The sequence below is a fragment of the Diadema setosum genome, chromosome 14 (genome assembly GCF_964275005.1).
Source record: "Diadema setosum chromosome 14, eeDiaSeto1, whole genome shotgun sequence".
NCBI lineage: Eukaryota > Metazoa > Echinodermata > Echinoidea > Diadematoida > Diadematidae > Diadema > Diadema setosum.
This window is the reverse complement of record NC_092698.1, coordinates 38,277,742-38,303,776: the sequence shown is the minus strand read 5'-3', so window position 1 is coordinate 38,303,776 and position 26,035 is coordinate 38,277,742. Positions and strand designations below refer to the sequence as shown.

At 37.8% G+C, this 26,035-nt stretch overlaps 1 protein-coding gene across 1 annotated transcript; it reads left to right on the top strand.

The window, feature by feature from the left end:
- The first annotated feature begins 6,745 nt into the window (after positions 1 to 6,745).
- LOC140237979 (thiamine pyrophosphokinase 1-like) lies at positions 6,746 to 18,585 on the top strand. The gene is made up of 7 exons (XM_072317909.1): positions 6,746 to 7,094; positions 13,919 to 14,066; positions 14,977 to 15,049; positions 15,935 to 16,030; positions 16,399 to 16,545; positions 17,391 to 17,502; positions 18,264 to 18,585. Exons 1-7 carry the CDS (start codon positions 6,977 to 6,979, stop codon positions 18,398 to 18,400), a joined length of 831 nt encoding a protein of 276 aa, XP_072174010.1. The 5' UTR covers positions 6,746 to 6,976; the 3' UTR covers positions 18,401 to 18,585.
- Positions 18,586 to 26,035: the final 7,450 nt, after the last annotated feature.

Below are 26,035 nucleotides of genomic sequence, written 5' to 3'. Positions count from 1 at the left end.
TTTTGTTTTTGTCTCATGATGTTTTAATTCAAAATGTTTCAGGGTTCCCCCGCAGTAGATATCAATAGAGGGCGGTATACTCCGGTTTATTTTCCAATACAGAACTTGACACAGGTAAGTGATGGAAATTTGTTCAAAATTTGCAATAAAAGATTAAGAAAATGAATATTCAGGGCAATGTGATTGGCTAAATCGTGGTATCTGTCATCTCTTGATCCGCGTGTGCGTCTTCACTTTGCATGGAGGTGGCGGGGGGGGGGAACAGGGAGGCGTTCGAGAAGGAGATACAACTATAAAGTACATTTTGTACTGCTCTCCTTTGAAGTCATCTCCGAGAAGTTATACGCTTATCTACTGATGTTACCCATGTGCTTTGACAATAGAGAACATAAGTAATCAGGGCTAGCGCTCTCTCACATCAGGAAAAATTTCCCCCTGCTGCAGTTCGCTCTCTTTCACTGTGGGTGCAACACTGAATATGGATGCCAGGAATTGGAGCAGCGAATCAAAATGAAGTGTAAAACTGAGAGTTTTAACAGCAAAAAGTTGAAAAACACGCTAGAACATGCTTTAGCGGAGTACACTATTTGTAAGATCACATGAGATCAAAAGATAGAGACTAACATAATAACTGTGCGTATCATGGAAAATATTAATTTTCTAAGAGGACAGGATTTTTCAATTCATTTCGATTTGCGCATTGTATGCGAGGAAAACAGAAATTCATGTTTGTTTATAACATTGACTTCTTACCAAAACTGTTCTAAACCAATTCGCATTTCATAAAAAGGGGTAACGGTAAATAATGATAACTAACCCTTGTATTTCAGTGAAATGTGAAACGCGTTCTTCTTCTCCACGAACTGCGTCTTGCAGCTAGAGCAGTGTCGAGCACGATTTCAAAGAGAAGGGATGTAAGACATCCCATTTTAATGCTTTGAATTCAAACCCGGGTGTTTGCATGAATTACGAAGAGTTAACACTCCATAATATGTATCAGTTACACCTCCCTCCTCCATCTCTCGAACCTCCTTGCGGTGTAGGGTATAAGCCTGGTATAATCAAGGACCTGCTCCTTGGTATAAATTAAGATAAAAGCATATGCTCCCCAACTCAGTAGGCAACGACTAAAACCTACTTGTCAGTCTAAAATGACAAATGGGAACAGAGTCTGATGCTTCACAGTCATAACCGGCAGAAGTCTATTACATTAAAGGGATTGCAGTCCAGTTGATAGAATGATAGTCTAATAGGATTAGAAAAGAGTATAAGTATTATAAGCACCCCGGGCAGTGGCGGATCCAGGCGGAGGCGCACTGGGGCCCCCTCCCCCTATTTGTGTTAAAACAAAAGAAATAACAAGAAAAGAATGGAGAGGACGTGCGTCCATTTTGATTTTGTAAAGGCGCCCCGTCCCCCACCCCCTTTATACGGAATTCCTGGATCCACCCCTGCCGGGCAAGCACAGCAGTAAAAATTTGATCAAAATTTGATCAAAATTATTGAAGTTATGTATATGAATTGTGAAGACTTGTTAATACTGGCACTGCATGTATCTGCAAACATTTCTCGTATACAGATGATATGAATATGCAAATGAGAGAGCTGATGATGTCATCACCTCACAATTTTCCATTGATCGTCATGCAATGGGGGGAAAAATGACGAAAATTCAATTTTTCAAAACATAATGTTATTCGTGGCTGACTATCAGAATAATCCGATGTATCAAGATTTGAGACTATAGGCCTATGGCATAATAATATCGCATTAAAATAAAAAGTTCAAATTTCAAGTTTTTGCTGTCAAAATATATGGCAAGTTGTGAGGCGGTCATCAGCTCACGCATTTGCATATTCATAATTGTCTTTTCATAAGTTGTTTTGTGAAAATTAGCGAAACTTCACAATTTCTTAACTTCCTTATACAAAATTTTGATCAATTCTTTACTGTTTGCTTCTAAAGTAAACAGAACTGCTTCTTTTCAAACAAACTTTCCCCTCCAAAAGTCAATTAAGTGTGAAAACGAATAAGTATTGATATGTGTTAGGCATCGACACAAGCGTTGGTCAGCCTGGACAAAGTTTGCAGAGGGAAAAAAAAAAAGTTAGTACACGTGGTTTGTTTATCATCACTAAAATGCAGTCCGGTTTGAGCGGAGGCTATACGTATTGCAGATGTCGTGTACGATCTTTGATTGCAGTCGAACAGTACAAGAATTGCACGTGGGTGCGCTCTTCCGTCTCAGCGCTCTTCCTCCTCGATCCTCGCCGCTGCGTGCCCGCGGAAGGTGTGCATGCTCCGTAATCTGCTGCAAAGCCAGACGCTTTAGTCCCATATATACACCAAACTGTGACTGACTAGATCGTTAAGAACGAAGGGGAACGGCTGTCGGTTGTCTTGTAATTTGTGCCTTCTTCGTACATGCCAGGCATTGCCAGCAATTCATCAGGTGAGACAAGTCAGTTGTATCATGCATGTGATTAAGGCACCTATCACAAACATTTATTCATAGTATTTTGGAGCCTCTGTATTTTGTTATGATGATAAAAAATTGACCCACCCATGACCTGGGTAGTGGAAGAATGTTTTGTCACAAGATCATCCCTTGCATTCTAATTATGCAATTGTTACATAAGAAATGAAAAGAAATAGATACAACACATGATCACAAGAACATCCAGCGTGTACATAAAGCCAGTAAATAAAATAGTCTAATGTAAGTGATCTAACATGCATCTGTTAAGCTGTTAAGGAATTAAAATTTATCTCTTCAATTGTTCATACAAATCTTCACTCCAGGAGTATGCAGGCCTACTGGTACTGATACGTCCGAGGTAAGGACAGGACGTCCAGCCGCATCTTGCATATAATTATGCTTATAGAATGCTGATTGACAACCAACCTCTAGAAAGACAGACATGCTTTGGAATTACAAACAAACAAACAAACTTGGAGCAACAACATTGATTTCAGTATTGAAGTAATTGTCATTTAGATGAGGATAGAATCTGATGTATGACAATCTATAGACAGAAAGATCCATCTGTCCGGAGGAGTCTGTTATTTTTTGACGTTATTGCTCTGATCCATAAAGCAAGATACAGAACATATATCCCCAACGACCAGATACAGACCAATATTTCTTTGAATATCCCTTTCCAGGCACATCGGTGTGCTTACAAATGTTCTTGAAATGTAAATATTTTAAAAAGTCCTTTACTCCAAATTATTCTGATATGACACCAGGGCCCCATTTCATCTACATGATAACAACTCTTGCTGGAATGGCAGTTGTCATGATAATGACACAAATCCAGCTTCCTGATTGGCTGTTGCTATTGGAAGTTGCCATTCCAGCAAGAGTTGCCATCCTAACATCTTTTATGAAATGGGGCCCAGTTCTTTTATTAGATGAGATATATTGATAATCCAGAGATCATAGTATTAGTTAGGAAGTTGTGTTTTTGTTTTGTTTTTTTGTTTTTTTATGACGATGAAAGCATGAGTTGCAAAAATCCCATAGGAATGAAATATTAGATACACAATAATGTTTGGATAATTATAGTAATAATAATCGTCCACGTATTCATATATATAGCAACATATGCATTTTGATATAATGCTCAAGACACTTCATGATATATAAAAAAAAGTAGAAACAAGAATAACAAGAGAATAATGTCCTCAGTGTACACAGAGATGAGCTAGACTTGGGCAAATGCTACAAGCTGAACAGATCAAGTGTGACAAGGATTCACCTTTACCAGAATGTATGATGCAGTCTTTTTTTAAGGAAAGTCCTCCCTGAAAAATAAGTTGGTCTGAATAGGAGCAGAAAGGTTAAAGAACTGGACAGCAAAAATTTGAGCAAAATATGACTAATACTAAGAAAATTAAATTTTTTTTTTAAAGCTGTGATCAGTCAAGCACAAATTGGCAACTACATGGTGTGGGCCCATCTTCCATCTGCTCTTGTGCACAAAATTCATTATTATTATTATTATTATTATTATTATTACTATTATTATCATTATTATTATTATTATGATCATCATCATTATTATCAATGATGAAATATACTTTTTGCATGCAGGCGTTGCGTCTAGGTAGATATTTACAAGGAACATATTGAAGGTGCATGGTGTTCACTTCGAAATTTACTTCATGGCAATATGAAAATTTTTTATTTTATAGTACAGAGCTGGGGGGGGGGGTGTAGGTGGTATGTGACATCACAGAATTGGGAGTTTGTTTTTGATAGATCACAACTTCAGAAAACCATGTGTGCAATCATGTCTTTTGTGTCAATGATTTTTCACATTGTGGCTGTAACCCCAACTTCTTACATTTTTAGCTCACCTGAGCCAAAGGCTCAAGTGAGCTATTGCAATCGCCCTTCGTCCGGCGTCCGGCGTCTGTCGTCCGTCGTTCGTCGTTCGTTGTGCGTCGTGCGTCGTGCGTAAACTTTTACATTTTCATCTTCTTCTTGAAAACCCCAGGACCGATTTTCAACAAACTTGGCAGGTAGCATCCCTAGGGGATTAGGAACTCAATTTCTTAAAATGGGCACCGTGCCCCACCCAGGGGGCCCCCAGGGGGGCCCAAACCCCCCAAAATTAAGGAATCTGTAAAAAATCTTCTTCTCTAGAACCAGAAGTAATAGAGCTAAGTTAATACTATGAGTTAGTACATTAATGACTGTAGTTTCAAGTTTGTTCATGGCAGAATCAGGGGTGGCCCCCCTTGGGACCCAGGGGAGGGGGTGGGGAGGGGTCCTAATGGGGCCTAAATTGTACATTTTCATCTTCTTCTTGAGAACCCCATGACCCATTTTCACCAAACTTGGCAGGTAGCATCCCTAGTTGGTTAGGATCTCAATTTGTTCAAATGGGCACCATACCCCACCCAGGGGGCCCCCAGGGGGGCCCAAACGCCCCAAAATGAAGGAATCTTTAAAAATCTTCTCTAGAATCAGAAGTTATAGAGCTAAGATAATACTATGAATAAGTACATTAATGACTGTAGTTTCAAGGGTGTTCATAGCAGATCCAGGGTGCCCCTCTTGGGGGGGGGGGGGGGGGGTGGGAAGGTCCAAATGGGGTCTGAATTGTACATTTTCATCTTCTTCCTGAAAACCTCATGAATGATTTTCGTCAAACATGGCAGGTAGCATCCCTAGGGGGTCAGGATCTCAATTTATCAAAATGGGCACCATGCCCCACCAGAGGGCCCCAGGGGGCCCCAATCCCCCCAAATGAAGGAATCTTTAAAAATTTGGGTCTTTATTGTACATTTTCATCTTCTACTTGAGAATGCCAGGTCAAATTTTGGTAGAGCTGTAAATAATTTAGATTAGTGACTGCGTGAAAGGTGAACTTGCGATACTCAGGTGAGCGCTAGACCCGCGGGTCTCTTGTTGTAAGTTATTTTGAGCGTACTGTGTAGGCCTAATAAAATCATGAGAGCAAAAATTTGCTATCACAATGGACTCAATAAATCATGGTGGTTTTACACTGCTTATGTAACATCTGTTAAAATGGTAATAAAAATCATCTTTTGCTTGTTTATGAATGCTGAAGTCAGTTGTAAGATACGTCTTACATCCTTTGAGAAATTGTTATACTTCTATTGTTGCATGCAGACTACACCAGACAAATTGAAATTTTGTGCACTAAAACAAGAAATATCAAGAATGAATGCCAATTTTTATTCGATCAGATAAGATTTCAATTCAACATTCTGTAAAACTTGGTATTTTAGCGGCATGAAATTTTCACAAATTGGACCCGACGGCCTTTTTCACGGCATGAGATTTTCTCAAAGTGCCTCTGGCATTCAATGCATATTGTGTAAGCAAGAGCCTTCGCATCCATTTTAATTTTGCGAATCTTGGCTCCCGCAAAATTTGTGAAATTAAAATGCACGCAGACATTCCTCATGTTACTGTAGTTTGTCTGTGTGAAATTAGTCTATTTCAGGTTAGTGCAGAGTGCGGATGTATCGTGTCAAGTTTATAGACATCCGTCCATTGTCCAAAACTATCTCAACTCTTGGAGAAAAGGCTTATTATTTCTGCAGCCTCATCTCCCTGGAATACTCTTCCATTGATAATATCATTGACAGACTCTGTAGACAGATTTTAAAAGAATCTGAAGCCAAATTATATGTTTGCATTATGTTTGGGTTAAGCATTTGTTAGATTTGTATATCTCTCCTCCTTCTCATTGTTAAGTATAATGTATAACTTACAACTGTATGTTCAATATTCGCTGTGCATGTCTCTCTGCACCTCAGAATAGATAGAATTAATGGTGCATTACATACTTGTGTATTCATTATTATCTGTGTAAAATGAACATACACTAAAAGTCTAAAAGAATGACATATCAGGTATAATATAAGAAATGACTAGAAGGTAAAATGGAGTAAAAAAAAAAAAAAAAAAAAAAAAAACACAAACCTGTACAGTGTGCATAGATCCTTGTTGTAAAAATCCAACCATGGTACTTGTGAAGCATTGGATATGTCAACTAAGTCAAAGAATCCTTGAATGTAGGACAGTAAATGTAATCTCACCTCACTCTATGCTATAATGTTGTTTTTGTAGTTTTAAGACATCACATTGTTAGGAAATCAGCAATGAAGGAATCAGTGCAGGATGTAGTATATCTACTGTATGTTCCAAGGTATTGATTTGATCAGAGCAGTTCTGTGGCTTGTTTATAGATAGTGATGACCTGACTTTGTGTTTATGCCTACCTGTTCATTCTCTTTGTGTGTTGGTGCTTCTCTCATAGTTTGTGTAGGTTTGGGTCAAGGTCAAAGCACTGTTGCAGTTAGTCATATTTGTGGCCTCTTGTACTGATGAAGTTCTGCGAGTGAACACACTGAATGAGAAATTTTGGAACAGAAAGCACAGATGGCTTTGTGATGTGAACCAGCCAAAGAAGCAATCAACAGACTCTGGCCCAAAATGTTCCACATCGGATGGCTGTGCGGGCTTGGACTTTCACATTTGATGGGTCCTCCTACAGAAATGGCAGATGAGCGAATCTGGAGACCTCTTGCCTGCTTTGAGGATGACTCAAAGGGTAAGTCCAGCTCATCTGCCCACAGAATACGGATCATTCAAGATAAAGTTCCATAGTGTCTATGATGTTTTGAGGTAATGACAGAGAAACTTCAAAGCTCAGATTGATGCGTGTTCACCTTATCGTCTGCAGGGCAAGGTTAAATAAACTAAAATTCAAATATTCAGATATGTTCACCATCATTTCCTGGCGCACTCAGCAGATTGAGGTAGAGAGAGATGAATGTGGCTGGATGGAGAGCTACAGAGAAAGAGAGGATTGACAGACAAACAGGGAGACATATTCACAAGTATAGTATGGGATAAAGCCAGACTCCATAATCATGATTGTTAATTGCCTTCTTCTGGTTCCCCTGATTCCTTCAATCCTGAGAGGTATTACAGTTTACTGTGTGTGTGTGTGTGTGTGTGTGTGTGTGTGATATCAACAAGGACACTTGTGTACTCAAGTGCATGGAAGAAGAGTACATCTTCAAACTGGGCATGATTGATTCTTTGCTGTATGTAATTGGTGACCTGCATTTTATTTCTCCCAGGACTATCCACAAGTACAGTGAAACCCTGTTATAACGAGTTTGGTTATAACGAGGAACCGCTTATAACGAGGTGATCGCGTCGGTCCCGTTTTCCTTTGCGTGTAAACCTATGGCAGAACGAATCGGTTATAACGAGTTCGGTTATAACGAGGACAATTTCGGTGCATCATGACGAAGAAAAACATAAGCAATTTGATCGGATATAACGAGGTTCCATTTCTTGACTAAATTGCCACTTTCAAACACGCGACAAACGAAACATTGAAAACTGAATTCACGCAATCCACGTCTTTTTCCGATTTTGCAGAGAACCATTCCCTCCATGTTTTCTTCTAAACCTTGCAATAAGACACAGGAATGCCTTCCAATGTTCCTACTAAATTATTAACATAATCATTCGCTTTTCTTTTTCGCGAGATACGCGTGCGTGATATCAGGTCAGATCACAGCGCATCGAGAAAAAAAAAAAAAGATAACGCATCCCAAAACTTTCCATGTAGCGACACTTGTGGCCAAAAGTGGACAATTAGAATGCGTGTGCAACTCAGCATTATATCCTCTCCATTTGTAGTTCCGACTTCCAGTTCTTTTGCTAGTTAGCAAATATGAGTGTGGATGATTAAAGCCGAAATAATTAATGAAATCATCGCGATCCCGCCGGCTGACAGTAGCGAAAAATAGTTGAATAACGCATGATGTTAACATAATTAATCGGTGTTCAGAAAAAGAAACAAACGCATTTATTACTTTGAGTAGATCTGGATTTGTTCATTATAATTTAACAAATGATAATTTAAATATGAGTGTGTGTGATTAAAGCCAAAATAATTCATGAAATCGTCATGATCTCGCCGGGTGACAGTAGCGTAAAAATACTTGAATAACGCATGTTAACCTATACTTAATCGGTGTTCAGAAAAAGAAACAAACGTGTCTATTAATCTGGATTTGTTCATTATCATTTAACAAATGATAATTTAAATATGAGTGTGTATGATTAAAGCCGAAATAATTAATGAAATCATCGCGATCTCGCCGGGTGACAGTAGCGTAAAGATAGATGAATAACGCATGTTAACCTGCTTAATCGGTGTTCGGAAAAAGAAACAAACGCATTTAACAGTTCAAGAACGGATGTACAAAACGCGAAGAGATTTTTGGAAGAAAATAAAGAACGCATTTTAATCCCTTCGGGCGCAATGATAATACATTGTATAAAATTACAGCTGAAATGATTCATGAAATTATCGAATTCCCGCTGGGCACCAACAGCGTAAAATACCTCGCAAGTTAACGGTAAACAACGCATGTTACTCTGAAATCATCGCGATCTCGCCAGGTGACAGTAGCGTAAAAATAGTTGAATGACGCATGTTAACCTAAATCAGAAAAAGGATCAAATACATTTATTAGTTTGAATAAATCTCGGTTTGTTCATTATCACAATTTTAACACTGCATTTCACAATGAAGATTTTTCTTGTTTTCAGAATGGTCTGCCAGGTACAGATTTGCGTAAAAAGGATCCCAACCTTCCACATTCAATCTTGTCGCATATTTTTCAAGAACTGATGAACAAAACGCGAGGACATTTCCGGAAGAAAATAAAGAACGCATTTTTAAGCCCTTCGGGCGCAACGATCACACATTGTACAAGATTACAGCCGAAATGATTCATGAAATCATCGCATTCCTTCTGTGCACCAACAGCGTAAAAATACCTTGCAAGTTACGGTAAACAACGCCTGTATGTTACTCTATTTGCGCTGGTGCTAATAGAAAAACTTAACAAACAAGAATTACAATAAAGAAAAAACTCATTTCAACCCCTACGTTTTCTTCTAATTCACAAATAATTTCCCTTTATTCTCTCAATAATAATGATCCATAATAGTGTAATAGCAACGCAAAGGATGTTCTTAAGTTTCATTGATGGGTATATGATGTCGTGCTTATGTTTTTCCTTATTTTTGATGCGTACAGTTATAACGAGGTACCAGTTATAACGAGGTAATATCGCTGGTCCCACAGACCACGTTATAACGGGGTTTCACTGTAATTACTTTCTACATGTTTACAAATCAAGTTTGCTTTCATAGATCTAGGCAGAGATGCCAAGTTCAAAAAACTTTTATGAGTGAGATTTTTATGACTCGGCGTCTCGGCGCTTGCGCGCATGCGCACGGGAACGAGGAGGGTGTCCCCCTCCCATGGTAGGGAGCTTTTTTAAATTATTAGCTCTTAATGATGCAATCTGGTGCATACTTTAGTGACTATTTTTTACTAATTTTGAAATGCAAAAGGGAAATATAGGGCCTACCTTCAATTGCAACTATCACTTTAATCCTTTGAGCTATGCTCCTTATTTTTGGCCCAAATTGCAGACTTCACCAGATGCGTGAGAAAAATGGGTGCCATGCGTGAGATCGTGAGACAGACCCTAAATGCTTGAGTCTCACGCAGAATGCGTGAGACTTGGTAGCTCTGTCTAGGCTACATGGAAAAAAAAATGTTATGTGATAGAGGAACTGTTTGATAATATGCACTATGATGGTATTCACTTCTAAACCGGTTTTTGAAGATTTGATGATGCTGTGACTAAGTTGAGTGAATGATGGCATGGAGTCTAGGGATAAGGATAAAAGTAATACAGGAAATGTTTGAATGTGGTAACAAACTCAAAATGACTTTTTTGTGTGTGATGAAAACAGAAATGTACATTGAATAGATGTTGGGGATATTGCACAACCACTCTGCAGATCAATAGCAGGAGTATCAAAATTGCTTAAAAGAGTGATAGATCAACTAACACATGTGACTTCAGTGTAGGGAACCAGTTATTCAATGCTTATTTAATCAAGAGGAAGCTAATCTTCATTATCTGTGATTATTTCATATCTCATTTTAGCAGATATTTTGTCAAATGCTGTCCATAGATGAATTTGGTTGGACATATGGATGACTGGAGATTCATTGAAATCACTGGAGATATTGTGTGGCTTCCATCAGAAAACATGTTTTGGAATGCAGCCGTAGAAAACCAATTAAAGGGGATGGCTAGTAACTGATCAGCGGGAATCAGTGGGAATGCTGGAAGATGATTGTTCCAATCCTTGTGGGAAACATTTAAGATTACATTATATATCTATTGTTGTGTGACAATAATTTGCTTCAGAATGGTCTCTGATTCAAGTAATGTGCAGTTTAATGTTTCCAGGTTAGCATGCCTGTACAGTGACGGGCATTAAAGTGCACATTACTTGAATATGAGACTGTTCTGAAGCAAATAATTTTCACACAAGAATAGATATATAATGTACTCTTAAGTGAATCCCACAAGGATTGGAATAATCATCCAGCATTCCCACTGATACCCACTGATCAGTTACTAGCGATCCCCTTTAAGAAATTCTGTTACATAAGAAAACATCATATGCACACAAATATTGGAGTGCCACATGGTGCTGTATTAATGATTGGGTTGTACTAAACATACTGATTCACTTTTAGATAATGATAAGAATTATTGTTGAGCTTTTGATGAAGAAATATACTGTCTCTGCTTCCATAAATTCAAATCAAATTAAGCGACCAGTCTATGTGATAAACAAGCACTGAAAATCACAAGTGGTAGATGGTCAGATCCTGTAATATTAATCAAATATCACCAAGGTTTGGATCAATTGACCAGAGTGCATAGCCCCCACAGACTTGACTCAGTACTGGTAACATCACCAGGATGATGAAAGCAGGTAGAGGGGCATAAATTAATTATTCTAGTCAGGCTAGCAATCCATGCTGAGCTGAAATCTATTAACCTTGGAGATAGGAAGTACTGTCAATGTCATTGGATTCCTGCAATCAATGAAAAACCAAAAGCTGTGACATCCTTCTCTAGTCTACATTCAACACACAGAGTAGCATTATTAGTCAAGATTTTATAATGCCATATAAATTGTGATGTAACAGAGATGTTGACTGAATCTTATTATAATAATAATAATACATTACATTTGTAATGCGCTTAATACCATGTTTCTAAGCGCACAGGGAAAGGACGAAAGGAAAAATGAAAAATGAGGGAAACAGACATATCAAGACACAAGTAAGAATAACATGATATACACGGCTGTAAATCAATGTGTACAGTCATTAAACACATACAATAATTGAATTACACTCAGCACATTAACTCAGCACATTAACTCAGCACATTATCTTATAAGTGAATGCCTGTCTGCATAGGAGTAGAATATGAAAAGAAGTTTTATCTTTTGCATCATTTTGCAGGAATGTCATTTTTTTTTTTTTTTTATGGGGGGGGGGGGGGCCTGTGGTAAAAGTTATACATTCCATAGAACTGTTAATCAGATATTATGTCAAGGGCAAATATATTGCCATGCCTCAGGAAGAGGTTCAAGTCAAGTGATCTTTTAATGTCTAATTAGATGATTTTGCTGTTATTATTGTTCAAAATTCCTGTTAGATTTTTTATTATATTGATGTGTCATCATAAATTGTTGTAGAGCTCCCGCCTAGAAAGGGTATACATCACATACCATAACCCAAATTTTAAAAGCATATTTCTTTTTAACAATCACATTTTTGAACAATCTTTCCCTGAGTATGTCATGAGTCCTTCTGCTTTCATAAACTCCACATATTTAGGAGTGCCAAGGTGCCAACTGAGGTATTTTCTTGTAATGGTTGAAATGGTCATGATTTAATGTACCAACTAGATATGACTCAACCATGGCAGTAGAGGACCAGATTATGGCTAGCTGGTCTGGTGTGGTGATCTATACAAATCATATGTATAAATACCTGTTGATATATGAAATGCACAATGAAAGGCAATGCACAATAAAAGACATTTTTGTGGTTTAGAAATCGTTTTGACTTGTTGCCCTAGAGTAGATACCAAAGCTAGAGTTCAAAAGGGACACAATGAGTGGAATTCAGTAAAGCTTGAACTTGCTAGCATTAGTATTCTGATAATGCTAAATTTTGGATTAATAGAGCATTCATGCGAGTAAGGCAAGGTTAGTAGTTTAGACTGGAAAAGAATTCATTCCTTTGTGGTGTGATATAGGCCCATGGATTCTCTCAGTTCTGCATAGTAGAATCATGGAGCTGCTAAGTAGCTCCATGGTAGAATTGAGGGTCCACTACACATAACCACTCTAGATTAATCAGAGCTGCCATATTGAATGCAAAGTCATCAAGTGTTCATCCTACCTGTGTTGACTTAGAGATTTAAAATCACACACACAAGCACACATGCACACACACTTCTTTACGTATTGTGTGTGTGTGTGTGGGGGGGGGGGGACTTTATGTATGTGAATGTATAAATGTTTATCTGTGAATTTGATTACCTCTGATATCCTTGGATATCATCCTGTAACAAAAAGTATGGCAATACACCTCATTGGTAGACTGTACTGGAAAGGAAGAAGAAGAACCAAAAGGGAAGTTGGTTGATGAAATGTTTTAACCCTTCCAGAGTCATGCCTTGTCTAATTAAAAAACAAACAAACAAACAAACAAATATTAAAGTGGGCTGTAGCCATAGAGTGCCACCCCTTATAGACAGATATGAAATTGCACAGCCAAATAGTACTTGATTCATTTGTATGGATAGCATTACTTGTGTCTTGGTATTAATTACTGCATATATGTGCTATACTATCTTTAACTCTTTGAGTCCCATAGACATGTTTACATACGAGTACAATGGTAATAGGATTTTATCATGTTAGGCATGAGAGGGTGGAAACTACAATGTATGTCTTTCATAAGATTACTTGGCACGCTGAAACTCTGGGTACCATCATACCCCAGGTTATGGCACTGTGTAGCGCATCTTTATTCTTTACTTACAGATACAGGTGTACACACTGCTGTCATGGTGGCCAGATTTTTTTAGATTGGATTTATCGATCGCTGTGCCAATTAATCCCTGTTATGATGTGTTAACTGTGATTACAACATTGATATTAATGATAATAATAATGAAAGTTGTATACTATACTATTTCTCAAAAATGTCATGAATTTGGACAGTAATTCAGAAAGATATTATTTTAATCCACAAACTTAGCTGCTGACTGGCCATGTTTTCCTTGGGACTGATCACACTTATTCTGAATATTTTACTGTTTGGTACCATAATCATAGAGTGAAAAAGAATTGATTAAGTTATTTGACTTATTTGATGTATAACTAATAAGCATCATATGATTGTTTTAACAGCTGATAAGTGGTTGACTTCTGGTATATTCTCCATAGATAAGGTAGCTGTGATTGCTCTGAATCAACCCCTGGCTGATCTCCAACCCCTCCTGACAAAGGTATGGGACCGAGCTGTGCTGAGAGCCGCTGCCGACGGTGCTTCCAACCGCCTCACTGATCTGCCATCACAAGAGGGCAGCAAACGGTTTGTGACAATTTTATCCCGACTCGAAATAGAAGGCAATGAGGTCAATAGCTGGAAATGTCATGCATATGTTCAAATGAAGAAACTGGTTTGTCATTTCGGTAATTCACTGGTAAATGCAATGTTTACAGGCCAATAACAAAGACAATATCAGCAGTTGGTGTCCTCCTTTCCAGAATCTTGTCAGTGGCCAAATACCGCAGGATGTTTTTTATTGATGCACTATCACTTTGATAAATGCTCTGTAAAGTCTGCAGTGAGAATCAGGTCTCCATCATTACTTCATTTATTATACCAAAATAATCTGGAATGTTCCACTATGTCTCCATCTACATAACATGAGTTTAAGTGTAACCTCTAAAAAAAGCACAATTTTTACATGGATTGTATTTACATTTCTTTCATACCTTCCTAGAAGTGGAACCCTTATCTGTATCATAATATTTGTCACTGGGAGTCAAATGTGCATCCTTCTAGAGAATATCATGGGTTCTGTGTGGGGCTGTCTGCAATGCATGCTTCTTGGTTCTTGAATGTGTTGTATGCCAGTGTGTGGTAGAATTGAGTTCCAGGTGTGCATTATCTACACCTGTTTCTGTGTGTGACATGCTAATAACTACAGTACTGTTGGATATTCACAGTAGTACTTCAGAGTGCTCCTGTTGGCTGGTAGCTTGATGCAGGACAGTCTACCCTGGGGCTGATTGATCTAAAACACTACCAGCTTGAGTATCACTTCCTAAAAGTAATCTTGAATGAGTGATTTTACATTTTTTACTGAAATCTTTTCTATGACAACTGAAGAAACTTTAAATGATAATGTTTCTGTCCTTGAATCCAAGGCCATTGATATTCATACTTTGTGCAAGAGATGTTACTGTGATTTGTGTCCCATGTTATCTTCAATCAGGTATATCCCTGATTTGCTGACTGGGGATTTTGACTCCATCCGACCTGAAGTGAAGCTGGCTCTTGAGAGAGAGGTAACCATCTTGAGGAAGATAAAGTTTTCCACAATTACAATATATCTCTCTCAAGGCAGTAGACTATTAGTATTACACAGTGCCAAAGTATGACATCATAGCCATTCATCGCCATGGAAAATGGTTCTAAACAACCTCACCTGGCCTGTAGCCCAAATATCTGTTAACACCATTGTTGCTAACCATGCTCGCACCTAGTTCCAATACAAGCTATAGCAAAGGACTTTGTCTTCGATCTCTTTGGTACATTGTAATGCTTTGAATTAATTCTTTTTAAAGCTAGCTTGATGCAGCCTCATGCAACCAATGGAGCCATCTTGGCTCAGTGGATATCAAGATGGATTCTCATTCTCAAGATCCCTGGTTTAAGTCCCTTGACATCAGTGGTTGGGCCTCTAATCATAAGCAAAGCATTTTTATCCTCATTCATTACTCTTTCCAGTTGTTACCTTACTAAATAAGCATTCACTGTTTCCCTTGTAGCCATGTAAAATAAATTCAAGCATACAAACCTTAGTGGCCTAAAGAGCACTTGCAATATGGCATCACATCAGCCTTCCTTTGATATTACTGACTAAGCAACATTTTACTGGACATCAAACTTCATCTCTCTGCAGACCGGGGTCACATGTAGATGGCTAAAGGAAGAAATCAGCTGCTAAAATAAGGTCATCAGAGTTTTGATAATGCCTTTTGGTTTCTTTTGACACAATCATGATTTGATATTTAGAGTCTGATTTACTTACATCAAATTGATCGAGAGCTAAAGATTAAGGAGGAGTAGATAGCAATGAAAAATGCTGGAGAGTAAGATGACATTGAAGCAAGTGATTTCCTTTTGTGTTTCACATATTCTTATCGTATTTATTCATGTCCTTCAACCAGGGGAGTAAAGTGATTCCAACCCCAGATCAGGACTACACAGACTTCACCAAGTGTCTGAAGATAGTACTACAGAGGCTCCAAGAAGAAGCTCCAGATGTAAGTTTTAGTTGTTTGATTTATTTCAAAATCTAATCATTAAAAAAAATCCCAGGAAAATTTTAAATTTACTGGCAGTGATTTTATGATCACATGTTGAAGAGTTAATGTGTAATTTACATATTAAAAAAAACAAAAACAAATGTGTCAAATAATGTGAAAAATCAAGGCAGTGAAATAGAAGTAAACTGTAGGTATATGATGTCATGAGACTACGCCCATCATTGGTCCACCAAAGCTAGATTTGTTTAGATACAAAGAGCATTCCGTGTCTAAATGGTAATTCAGTCTTAACTTGTATATATTGAATTGATATCTAATTTTATAAATGATATTCAATGACATCAATACATTTTTGCACTGTCTAGGTTGACAGCATCGTGGTATTTGGAGCTTTTGGTGGAAGATTAGACCAGACCCTTGCCAACATCAACACTGTCCTCACTGCTACTTCTTACACCAAGCTACCGATATACCTCATAGGGGATGCATCTCTTGCCTGTGTCCTAAGCCCAGTGAGTAGCAGATTTTCATATCAAAGGAAGATTGTAGGGCCTGGTTCAGGGTCCTATTTTTAACTTGGACCTCATCAGAGTGTTACAACATGATAATAATGGCGATTACTGCTCGTTAGATTTCACATTGCATGGCTTTGTGTTCAGAGGCTGAAATTCACAATTCCTCTTAAGGATTGTGGTTGATATTCCGTTGCACGTGAATTAAGCATAAGTCTTTCAAGGCAGACATTTTTCCATGCTTCATGAATGAACAGATGTGCTTACATATTTTGCATTAGATACTATAGTATGTGGTACCAGAGTAATATTAGTTTGAAAATAGGAAGCCAAAATATGACAAACATAGTGTGAAATAAATCTTTTTGATTAAATGGACTTCAGTTTAAGCGATATTCATCAGATGCAAATGTTACTTTTGAGCCCAGTGTCCCGCATTTTATTGAGCTTTAGCTCTGTGCTGAATGCTTAGCTTTATGCAATGTACTATATCAGTCAAAATCCAAGCCCACCCCTTTTCAACCTTGCTTTTATAAATAGAGTCAAATCAGATGAAGAGATTATGAAGATTCACATAGATAGGGCATGAGATGCTAAAGTTAAGGAATCCCAAGAGTTTCACTAGTTTTCATGTAATGTTGATATGTTTTAATAGCAGCCGCATGCACATATTAGAGGAGGTGATAGTTTAATGACTTTAGAAGTCTCCCATTAACCTGTCCATAGATCCCTCACTAAGTCACTTCACAGTTATGGGTTATGTTAAATTGGATTGGAGAACAATAGGAACTGTTCATTCAGCAATCTGATGTTTTAGACATTGATCTTTTCTCTGTGTGCACCAGGGTGCTCACCAGATTGAAGTGGACACTGGTCTGGAAGCAAAGTGGTGTGGTCTAGTGCCGGTCAAGTGCCAGTGTGATAGGGTCAAGACGACAGGCCTCAAGTGGAACATTGGTGAGTCGCAGGTCACAAGACTGTCCCTGTCATGTAGTCACTTGATGGATGGTAACCTCAGGAAACAGGATGCAAGAGGCTATTTTCCCACCTGAAATTTAGGATATTTTGAATGTTTGAGTGATAGCTTGATATTTCAGTCTGTAACATCAAAGGTTAAGAAAGTTTGAGCTGTGAAGCATGCATCAAGTCATTTGCAGCATTCTTATAGTCATCTCAGCAAAAGAAAAAAAGATAGTTAAGAGTTTGATAGCTAGTTTTCGGAAATGTTTGTCACATGCAATGCTTGTTATTTTTTTTTTCACTTTATTTGGGCCTATTTATCATACAACTAAAAGTGTTCAAGCAACTGAAACAAAATTTAGTGAATCCATTCCAGTTAAAGGGAATTGTTCCATCTTTAATAAAAGCAGGCTTATGTTTTAGCATTTTGCCATGGAGAGTAGACAAAATGTTGTTTCATTTCTGAATTGGACATGTACTGATAGTAAATATGAAGACAGTAAATCATTAGAAAGTGAAACTAAGTTTGAATTCATAATGTATGTATTGAACTCTTATCTCTCATTGATGGAGATTTAAAACCATCTGCTTCTTTCTTTGAAATATTGGAAATTTATGTCACACTGACCTTACTAAAAAAAGATATGAACATGAATGCACTGACTACGTATGTTTGTGTATTCATATATGATGCAATAATTCAAAGAAATGAATACAAAATGTATGATTTCTATCCTTTTAACTTTTGTCTTGTACAGAAAATCAATCTATGCAATATGGTGGCTTGATCAGCACATCCAACACGTATGCTCCACAGGCCCGGGCAGTCACTGTGGCCACTGACCAGCCACTCTTATGGATGATGGGTATCAATGTGGTTGAAGAAGACAGCTGAAGTCTGGTATGCCAGTTTAAGCAGTGATGGACTTCAACAGTTCACTGATAAATTTTTACATCATGTTGGATGGTTCCGAGCCAGTGATAGCAGCTGGATACTGTCTTTACACTGTTAAAAATCCCTCAGGAGCTCAAAGTTTGTGTGCTTGAAAACCATCTTCCTTACCCAATCATGGGAGTATTTCTATGAGGAGTGCACCTTAAGATCCTACTGCTCACTTTTAAGGCCATTCATGGTCTGGCCCCAGGATACCCATCTTCCTAATCGAGCGACAGCAGCCTCGCCCTGGCCTTCCTTTTATCTGGCCTTACTCTCCAGGTGCCCATCACACATGTCTCAAGGGATACGGAGACCGGGCATTTCCCTCTATCGCTCCTCGCCTTTGGCACTCCCTCCCATCTTTTCTCAGTGAAATTGACTAACTGGGTCACTTCAGAGCCTCACTCAAAACTCACATTTTTCACCAGGCATTCAATTGCTAACTCTCATGGAGGAGCCTGCACCTCTAACTGTTTCTATAACAGATATATGGCGCTATACAAAATAGAGCTGTGGATCATCATCATCATCATCACCTGTCTAGCAGCAGATGGGATACCAGTCAGTGTTAATCTTCGCTGTTATCCCTACCTGAGCAGAACAGTGTTTTGGATGCAATGGTGCAACAACCAAATCACTCTAAGCCGAATGAGTTTACTGTGAAGCCCTTATACCTGTTTGTCTCTAATGCAACATGTGTGCAAAGTTGATGAGCCGGAGATTCTCTTTTTGTGTGCACATGTTTCTGCACTTGCATGTGTGTGTGCATGGTATGCCATGGAAGTCTGGATTGCAGTCTGTTCATGATCACTAGCATGCGATATTGTTCTAGTTCAACTTCTTTGGGGTTTGTACTTTTTTCTCTTGTTTATCAATATTTGCCTGGTATAGTTGACATATTTTAATGAGAATGATGGGAGAAAATCAAGGAAAATCAAGCAATTCTAGGACCCTTTCTGAATCCAGTAATTGCAGAACCCAAACTTTGTGTGAGTGCTCTGACCTGACATTATAAACAAATCAAACAGGACTCTCAAAATAGAAAAAAAAAAAACCACCTTGTTTTGCAATCCTGTTTCATGGCAACAAATGGAATTATAAGGTTTTGTCCATCTCACTCTGTACATCAAAATGGTCATGAACTGTACCAACAAAATGCTTCTTGTCATTGTACTAGCACATTATTGAGAGCATAAGGAGAATTATTCATCTGTAATTAGCGTATTTCCACTACCTATGCATTTTGAGTTTATTAGGTGATCCGAGTATCCTTCGGATCACCTTCTGTATCTGTACGGATTCTTTTTCCTTCTTTATTTCTGGACAAAATTTGTGTAGAGATTAGCTCAAAAAGTCCTCTTCCTATCAATGTCAAAATTATACCATATATGTATCATGTCCCAAAGACGACGGGTCAAGTAAAATCGTAGTGATCAGTCGACCGTGACGTCACTATGACGTCATTATATGAAAACACATTTTCAATCATATCTCATTAATGGAATGGAATTTTTCAATGAAATTTACGTCACGTAAATTTCAATTCAAGGGAATTCTACTCAAAATTCAAAATTCATCGCACCGTTAAAACGTGCGCGTACGCGCGCGTTGAAATATTTGTATGCTCCAATCGCGCTCAAATTTTTTTTTGCATACGTTTCAGACCATTTGGAGCATTTTTTGAAAAATTGAAAAAATCGGACGGACGCGTACGCGCGCGAACATATACGCACGCACAGCTCATATACAATAGAAATTTCCCGTTTTTTCACTTTGATCGGATGTCTGAAATGTCAAGGAATATATCTACCAAGTTTCAAGTCGATCCGACTCAATATGACGTCATACAGGCCCGTCAAAGTTGAAATTCCGCGCGCGCGTCAATGGCGATATACAGTGCAACTATGCAAAAAAACCGCCAATTTTAAATCCGATTTTACTCGTCAGGATGGACGGTGACCCCCCATTTTCTTTACATATTCTGAAAGCTGATGAGTTGTACATGTCAATTCATGGGTTGGCGATGCTGAAAAAATGACTAAAAGATATCAGATTTCTTAATAAAATAAAAAAAGTAAATTTTCAAAATGACGTCACCAAATTTCAAGTTCACTCGAGCGTATCTCACTTATCCTTCGTTAATTTTCTCCAAGATTTCAGTATGTTGTAGCTTATTTAATGTTCTTTTAAAAGTGTCTTACAAAATTTTGACTGGATGACGTTATCACCTCGTAAAAACGGATTGAAAGTAATGTTGTCAAATTTCACCAGTTTACGTGTTATCTCTATGGGAGTGCAGTTTTTCTTGGAATGAAAATTGACATGACTACCTTTATCGAGCACTAGCTCACTTACACTACGGTGAATTTCTCCCAGATTTTAATATGTTGTAGCTGAGACTTTGGGCTATCGCAAATGTGTCCTCCATTTTTTCATACGATGTCGTGATCACATTAAAAAACTTGGTTGAAATTAAAGCTTATCTTCGATGTATTGAGATGTTTCTTTCTTTCTGCAACTTTCTTTCCAATAAGTCAAGAAAAACAGCCCCTATCACCCCGAAATTTTGCACATGTTTAGTTCATGTCATGTACATTATTTCATAAAATAACAACTTCTTGATCAGACACCATCTTCGGTATGTAAATTAGGGTCAAAGGTCATAAATGTTTCATCCTGTATCTTGGTGAATACATGTTCTATCTCTCCCATATTTTGCACACGTAAAGACCATGTTACAAGAATCATTTCACAAAATAACTACTTTGTGCTCAGATGCCATCTTGTCTGTGCAAAGTGGGGTCAAATGTCATATGTACTTCTTTCTCTATCTTTGTTATGACGTGTTATCTCTATGGGAGTGCAGTTTTTTCTGCAAATGAAAATTGACATGACTATCTTTTTCGAGCACTAGCTCACTGAATTTCTCCCTGATTTTAATATGTTGTAGCTGAGACTTTGCACTATCATTACTTACACACTGTTTTTCATACTATGTCGGGATCACGTTAAAAAAACTTGGTTGCAATTAAAGCTTATCTTCGATGTATTGAGATTTTCTTTCTTTCTGCAACTTTCTTTGCAATAACTCAAGAAAAACAGCCCCTATCACCCCCATATTTTGCACATGTTTAGTTCATGTCACGTACATTATTTCATAAAATAACAACTACTTGATCGGACACCATCTTGGGTATGTAAATTAGGGTCAAAAGTCATAAATGTTTCATCCTGTATCTTGGTGAATACATGTCCTATCTTTCCCACATTTTGCACACGCAAAGACCATGTTACAAGGATCATTTCACAAAATCACCACTTTTTGCTCAGATACCATCTTGGCTGTGGAAAGTGGGGTCAAAGGTCAAATATACTTCATTCTGTATCTTCGTTAGTGTATACGGAATTCGGTACCAAAGATGGCAGGTCTGACTCCCTTTTCTAAATGAGAATCCAAACATCACACGGCAAATATCCCCTAAACGCAGATGAAACATTTATGGCCATGCCTATTGGGATCAGGATTTGAATCATTGATTTCCAAATAGATCGGATCACCTAATTTGTCAGTGTTGACAAATTCCAAGTCTAGTTTTTGTTGTTGTTGGGGGATCTAAGATTTATCTGAATCATTGATTTTTAAGTGACAATCAATCTTTAAGATGCATGGAATGTAATGGAACAGCTGTATATCAAAATATAGAATTTGTTTTTGACCGTTGATTTCAATGGCCTCAGATTTCATTCTGGATTTTGGATGAATTATCATAATAGTTGGATAGTTTAGAGGCAGAAGGGCACTAACATCATAAACCTCTGTCAAGTGTCAATGCCCTTTTGACTTGCATCAGGTAGATGATGTTTATGATGCTGTCATATTTTTTTTTCAGTCATTCATATCTTGAAATGATTCTCCCCCCCCCCCCTTAATTCTTCTACTTATTTGATCACAGCAATATTTCTACGGAAACATTCTTTATTTACAGTACAGGGATATTGAGATATGAAGGAAATAGTGCAATACACATTATATGTGCTGTTATGAGTGACCTTTTCCCTACAAGACTGGGGGAGGGTATGGGTATCATGCAGACACCACTTTATATTATTATTGTTATCTTTTTTATTACATTTTTTGAAAACATTTTCCCCATTCTTTGCGCTTTTTCCTATTGCACACCTTTTATTCTCGATTGATTCCTTCCTCTTGTCAGAATCTCTTTTATACAGCCTTTTTCCGCCTACACATTCACACACTTGTATTTGTCTGTGTTTATATGCGCATACCTGTATGCATATACTTGCATGCATATCCACATATGCATATATTTCTCCTTTTGGTTTTTGTGTTTTTTCACCCTTTTCATGATTATTATTATGATCATCTTTACCATTTCTTTTATCAATATCATCTTTATTGTTATTATTATTATTTTATATACACTTTGTTATGTTTGATAACTTATTGCATTTGTTGGTTTGACTCATAATTTTTCTTTTTGTTGCCTCTTCTTGGTACACCAGGTTAGGGCTCGCTGCTTGCTCAGCCCCACTCTTGCTGTTGCTCTTTCACTCTTTTCCTTTCTTTATCCCTCTGTTGTTCCTCATGTTGTTTGATGTTGCCTCCCTATTCATCCTTATCCTTCAAAGGTTGCCCCCCCCCCCCCCCCAATAGTCCCGGAGATCATCACTGACCCTCCTCTGCCTTTTGTCTGTCCACCCTCCTGCTCTAATCCCCCTCCCTTTACCTGCATGTTGGGCTCCTTACCAGTGACCTCCAACCCATCCCTTTTGTTTTCTTTGTTCTGTGTCCCTAGCCCTCCCCTGACTGTTCTTGTGTGTATTCCTATTATGTGATTGCTGTCCCTGCCCATTTGTCATTTTGCCTCTGATGAAGATTCTGCTAGGATCGAAAGCTCAGGTCCCTTTTGACTCCATTTTTATTACAGGCAGACTTCAAATTGTATTCAAGTTGAAAGTCGTTCTTGAAAGTGAAACAAAGATTTTAAGTGAAGAGAGAAATGAGAAATAAGTGTTTTAAAAAATTCATTATTATCTCATAGTTTTGTTTGATTTGTTATTCTTTTTATAGAAGTGCTAACGACAGAGGGAACTTCCTATGCAAGTTGTTATTATCAATCTTCCTGCCATTAATTTCACCCAAATACCACAGATTTTGTTGAAGATTATAAGAATTTTGGGTACTTTAATATTTATTTTGATATTGTGAGATCTCATAAATATACATGTATCTTAATATCAGTGTGCTTCCAATATGTGCTAAGGATATAAAATATTTTCATTACAGTTTCTCTTTCTGAATGATATTAGTTCTTCTTGGCACATAAAGGAATATATGAGTGTGTATTGTAAGGAATGACATTGTCACTTCTCATACTGATATACTTCTTGGTAAAGCATTCATATATCTGATATGATGCTAATTCAGCACTTGTGTTTTACAAAGTTGAGATAATACACACGCTTTTAAAATAATGTGTATTTGATGTAACAGCAATGGTATTGGACTTCTTGTGAGGAGGGTTTTCACACAGCGCCAAACAAAGTTATCTGCATGCGAGGAATCAAGGGATCAAGTTTGAAAGAAATGTTCATTTTAATGTCTGGCCTTGGGTTTTTTGTTGTTTGTTTGTTTATTTGTTTGTTTGTTTTCATACTACAAGTCATTTTCTGAATTACTCTTTGTTTTAAAGACTGGTGTACTAATGTACATAATTTATGGTTGTTTTTAGTCCACTGTGTTGTGAAAACCATTTTGTTCAACCAGGAGAGATTCCAGCTTTAGAAATGGACAAGAAAGAAGCAGGTAACCTGCTGATTTGCTAACCTGTTTCTTTCTTTCCCATTCCTGAAGCTGGAATCTCACTGATGTACATAAGTTGTTGCTTGGTCAGACGCACTTTAAATCAAACATCAGGCAGACTTGAGTTGCCATGAATTATGTTTATAAAGGATATTATGCTCATAATATGTGAAGTTGTAAAACAGTATGCAAGCTATTATGAACCTAACTACTCATATGGAGCAACTCTGAAAATGAACAATGCAGATATATAAATGTAATGTAGGGTTGGGGGTACCACTTATCGTCACCCTAAAGATCTATAGCTTGTTTATTCTAAAAATATAACACAAATCCACCTAATTCTTACCTCAAATATGCCATAAATACTGCAGTTTTGAATGTCGTGACCGTCTCATTGATTATGAATCTCCATTTTAAAATAGCGCAATTTTAGTGCGTGCGTTCCGTTTTCTTCGCGCAGCTAAAAAGGGAACCTTGCGATCGGCACCCCCTCCCCTCCATAGGTATACACGTGAATTTCACTGCATAGGTAATACACGTGAATTTCACAGGCCATAGGTAATACACGTGAATTTCACAGCCATGCGTCGTTACTGAGCGGATGTGTAATTTTTAGCTTGGTTTGTTTGAGTTTGATTTTCGTTTCTTCGTTTTTATTGTCTTTATAGCTAATGACACCTAATCCCGCGCGTACCTTTTCGTTCTATACGCAAACAGCCATGATAATACGCACCACGCAGGGTGCCGATGGGAAGGTGCCCTGTCGATAGGTGGTGCCCCAACCATATCATGTAAGACCATAATGAGAAAGAGAAAAAAAAATGTGTAAACCTTAACTCTATGTTATGTATATGATTGAATTGCTTGTATTTGGTAACAGACTTTACAGTATGCAATTTGAAGCCAGTTTCGTGTTGCATTCAGGTAGACAGCAGTGTCTTGCCGAAATGCTGTCCAATGAGCAGTTCAGATTTTCCCATTGGGAGGTGCTTTGTTTGGTAGGATGGTACTATAGTGTAGTTTGTGGTCTACCATGTGGGCATAGTAGACAGGAAAAGAACTGTTAGAGGGTTAGTATGAGATGTCAGAATGCAAGAAACCGGGATGCTACACAGTATGGCAAAAAGTAGCAAGAAAATGAAGTGACGAGTGAGAGGGAGGTATTAAAGGGAAGATAAACCCCAAGAACAATGTGGATTGAGTGAAAGCAGCAACATTAGTAGAACACATCAGTGAAAGTTTGAAGAAAATCGGACAATCGATGCAAAAGTTATGAATTTTTAAAGTTTTGGTGTTGGAACGGCTGGATAAGGAGACTACTAGAGGTTATGACGCATGAGTGGACTACAATATCAAGAAAATATAAAGAAAATACTACGAAAATCCATTTTTCATGAAAATTACAAATTCCATCAACTTGATATTGACATATGTTAAGGGTAGCAATTATTCCCCCTGCTTTTTGAAAGCGGTTGGTCCACTGCTCTTTCATAATTCTAGAAAAGTGAATTTTTGTTGAATATCCTTTATATTTTCTTTGTATTGTTGTCCACTCATACGTCATATCCTCTAGTAGTCTCCTCATCCAGCGATTCCAACACCAAAACTTTAAAAATTCATAACTTTTGCATCGATTGTCCGATTTTTCTCAAACTTTCACTGATGTGTTCTACTAATGTTGCTGCTTTCACTCAATCCACATTGCTCTTTGGGTTTATCTTTCCTTTAATTTGACCTGGACTGGTTGCCAGCTGATATTCTACTGT

What these genes read in the sequence shown, in the direction of transcription:
- LOC140237979 (XM_072317909.1), top strand. Translation starts at nt 6,977, where the DNA reads ATGTTCCACATCGGATGGCTGTGCGGGCTTGGACTTTCACATTTGATG. An exon ending in TCACAAGAGGGCAGCAAACG is followed by an intron (nt 14,067 to 14,976) that starts GTTTGTGACAAT and finishes ATCTTCAATCAG; the next exon opens with GTATATCCCTGATTTGCTGA. An exon ending in AGCTGGCTCTTGAGAGAGAG is followed by an intron (nt 15,050 to 15,934) that starts GTAACCATCTTG and finishes TCCTTCAACCAG; the next exon opens with GGGAGTAAAGTGATTCCAAC.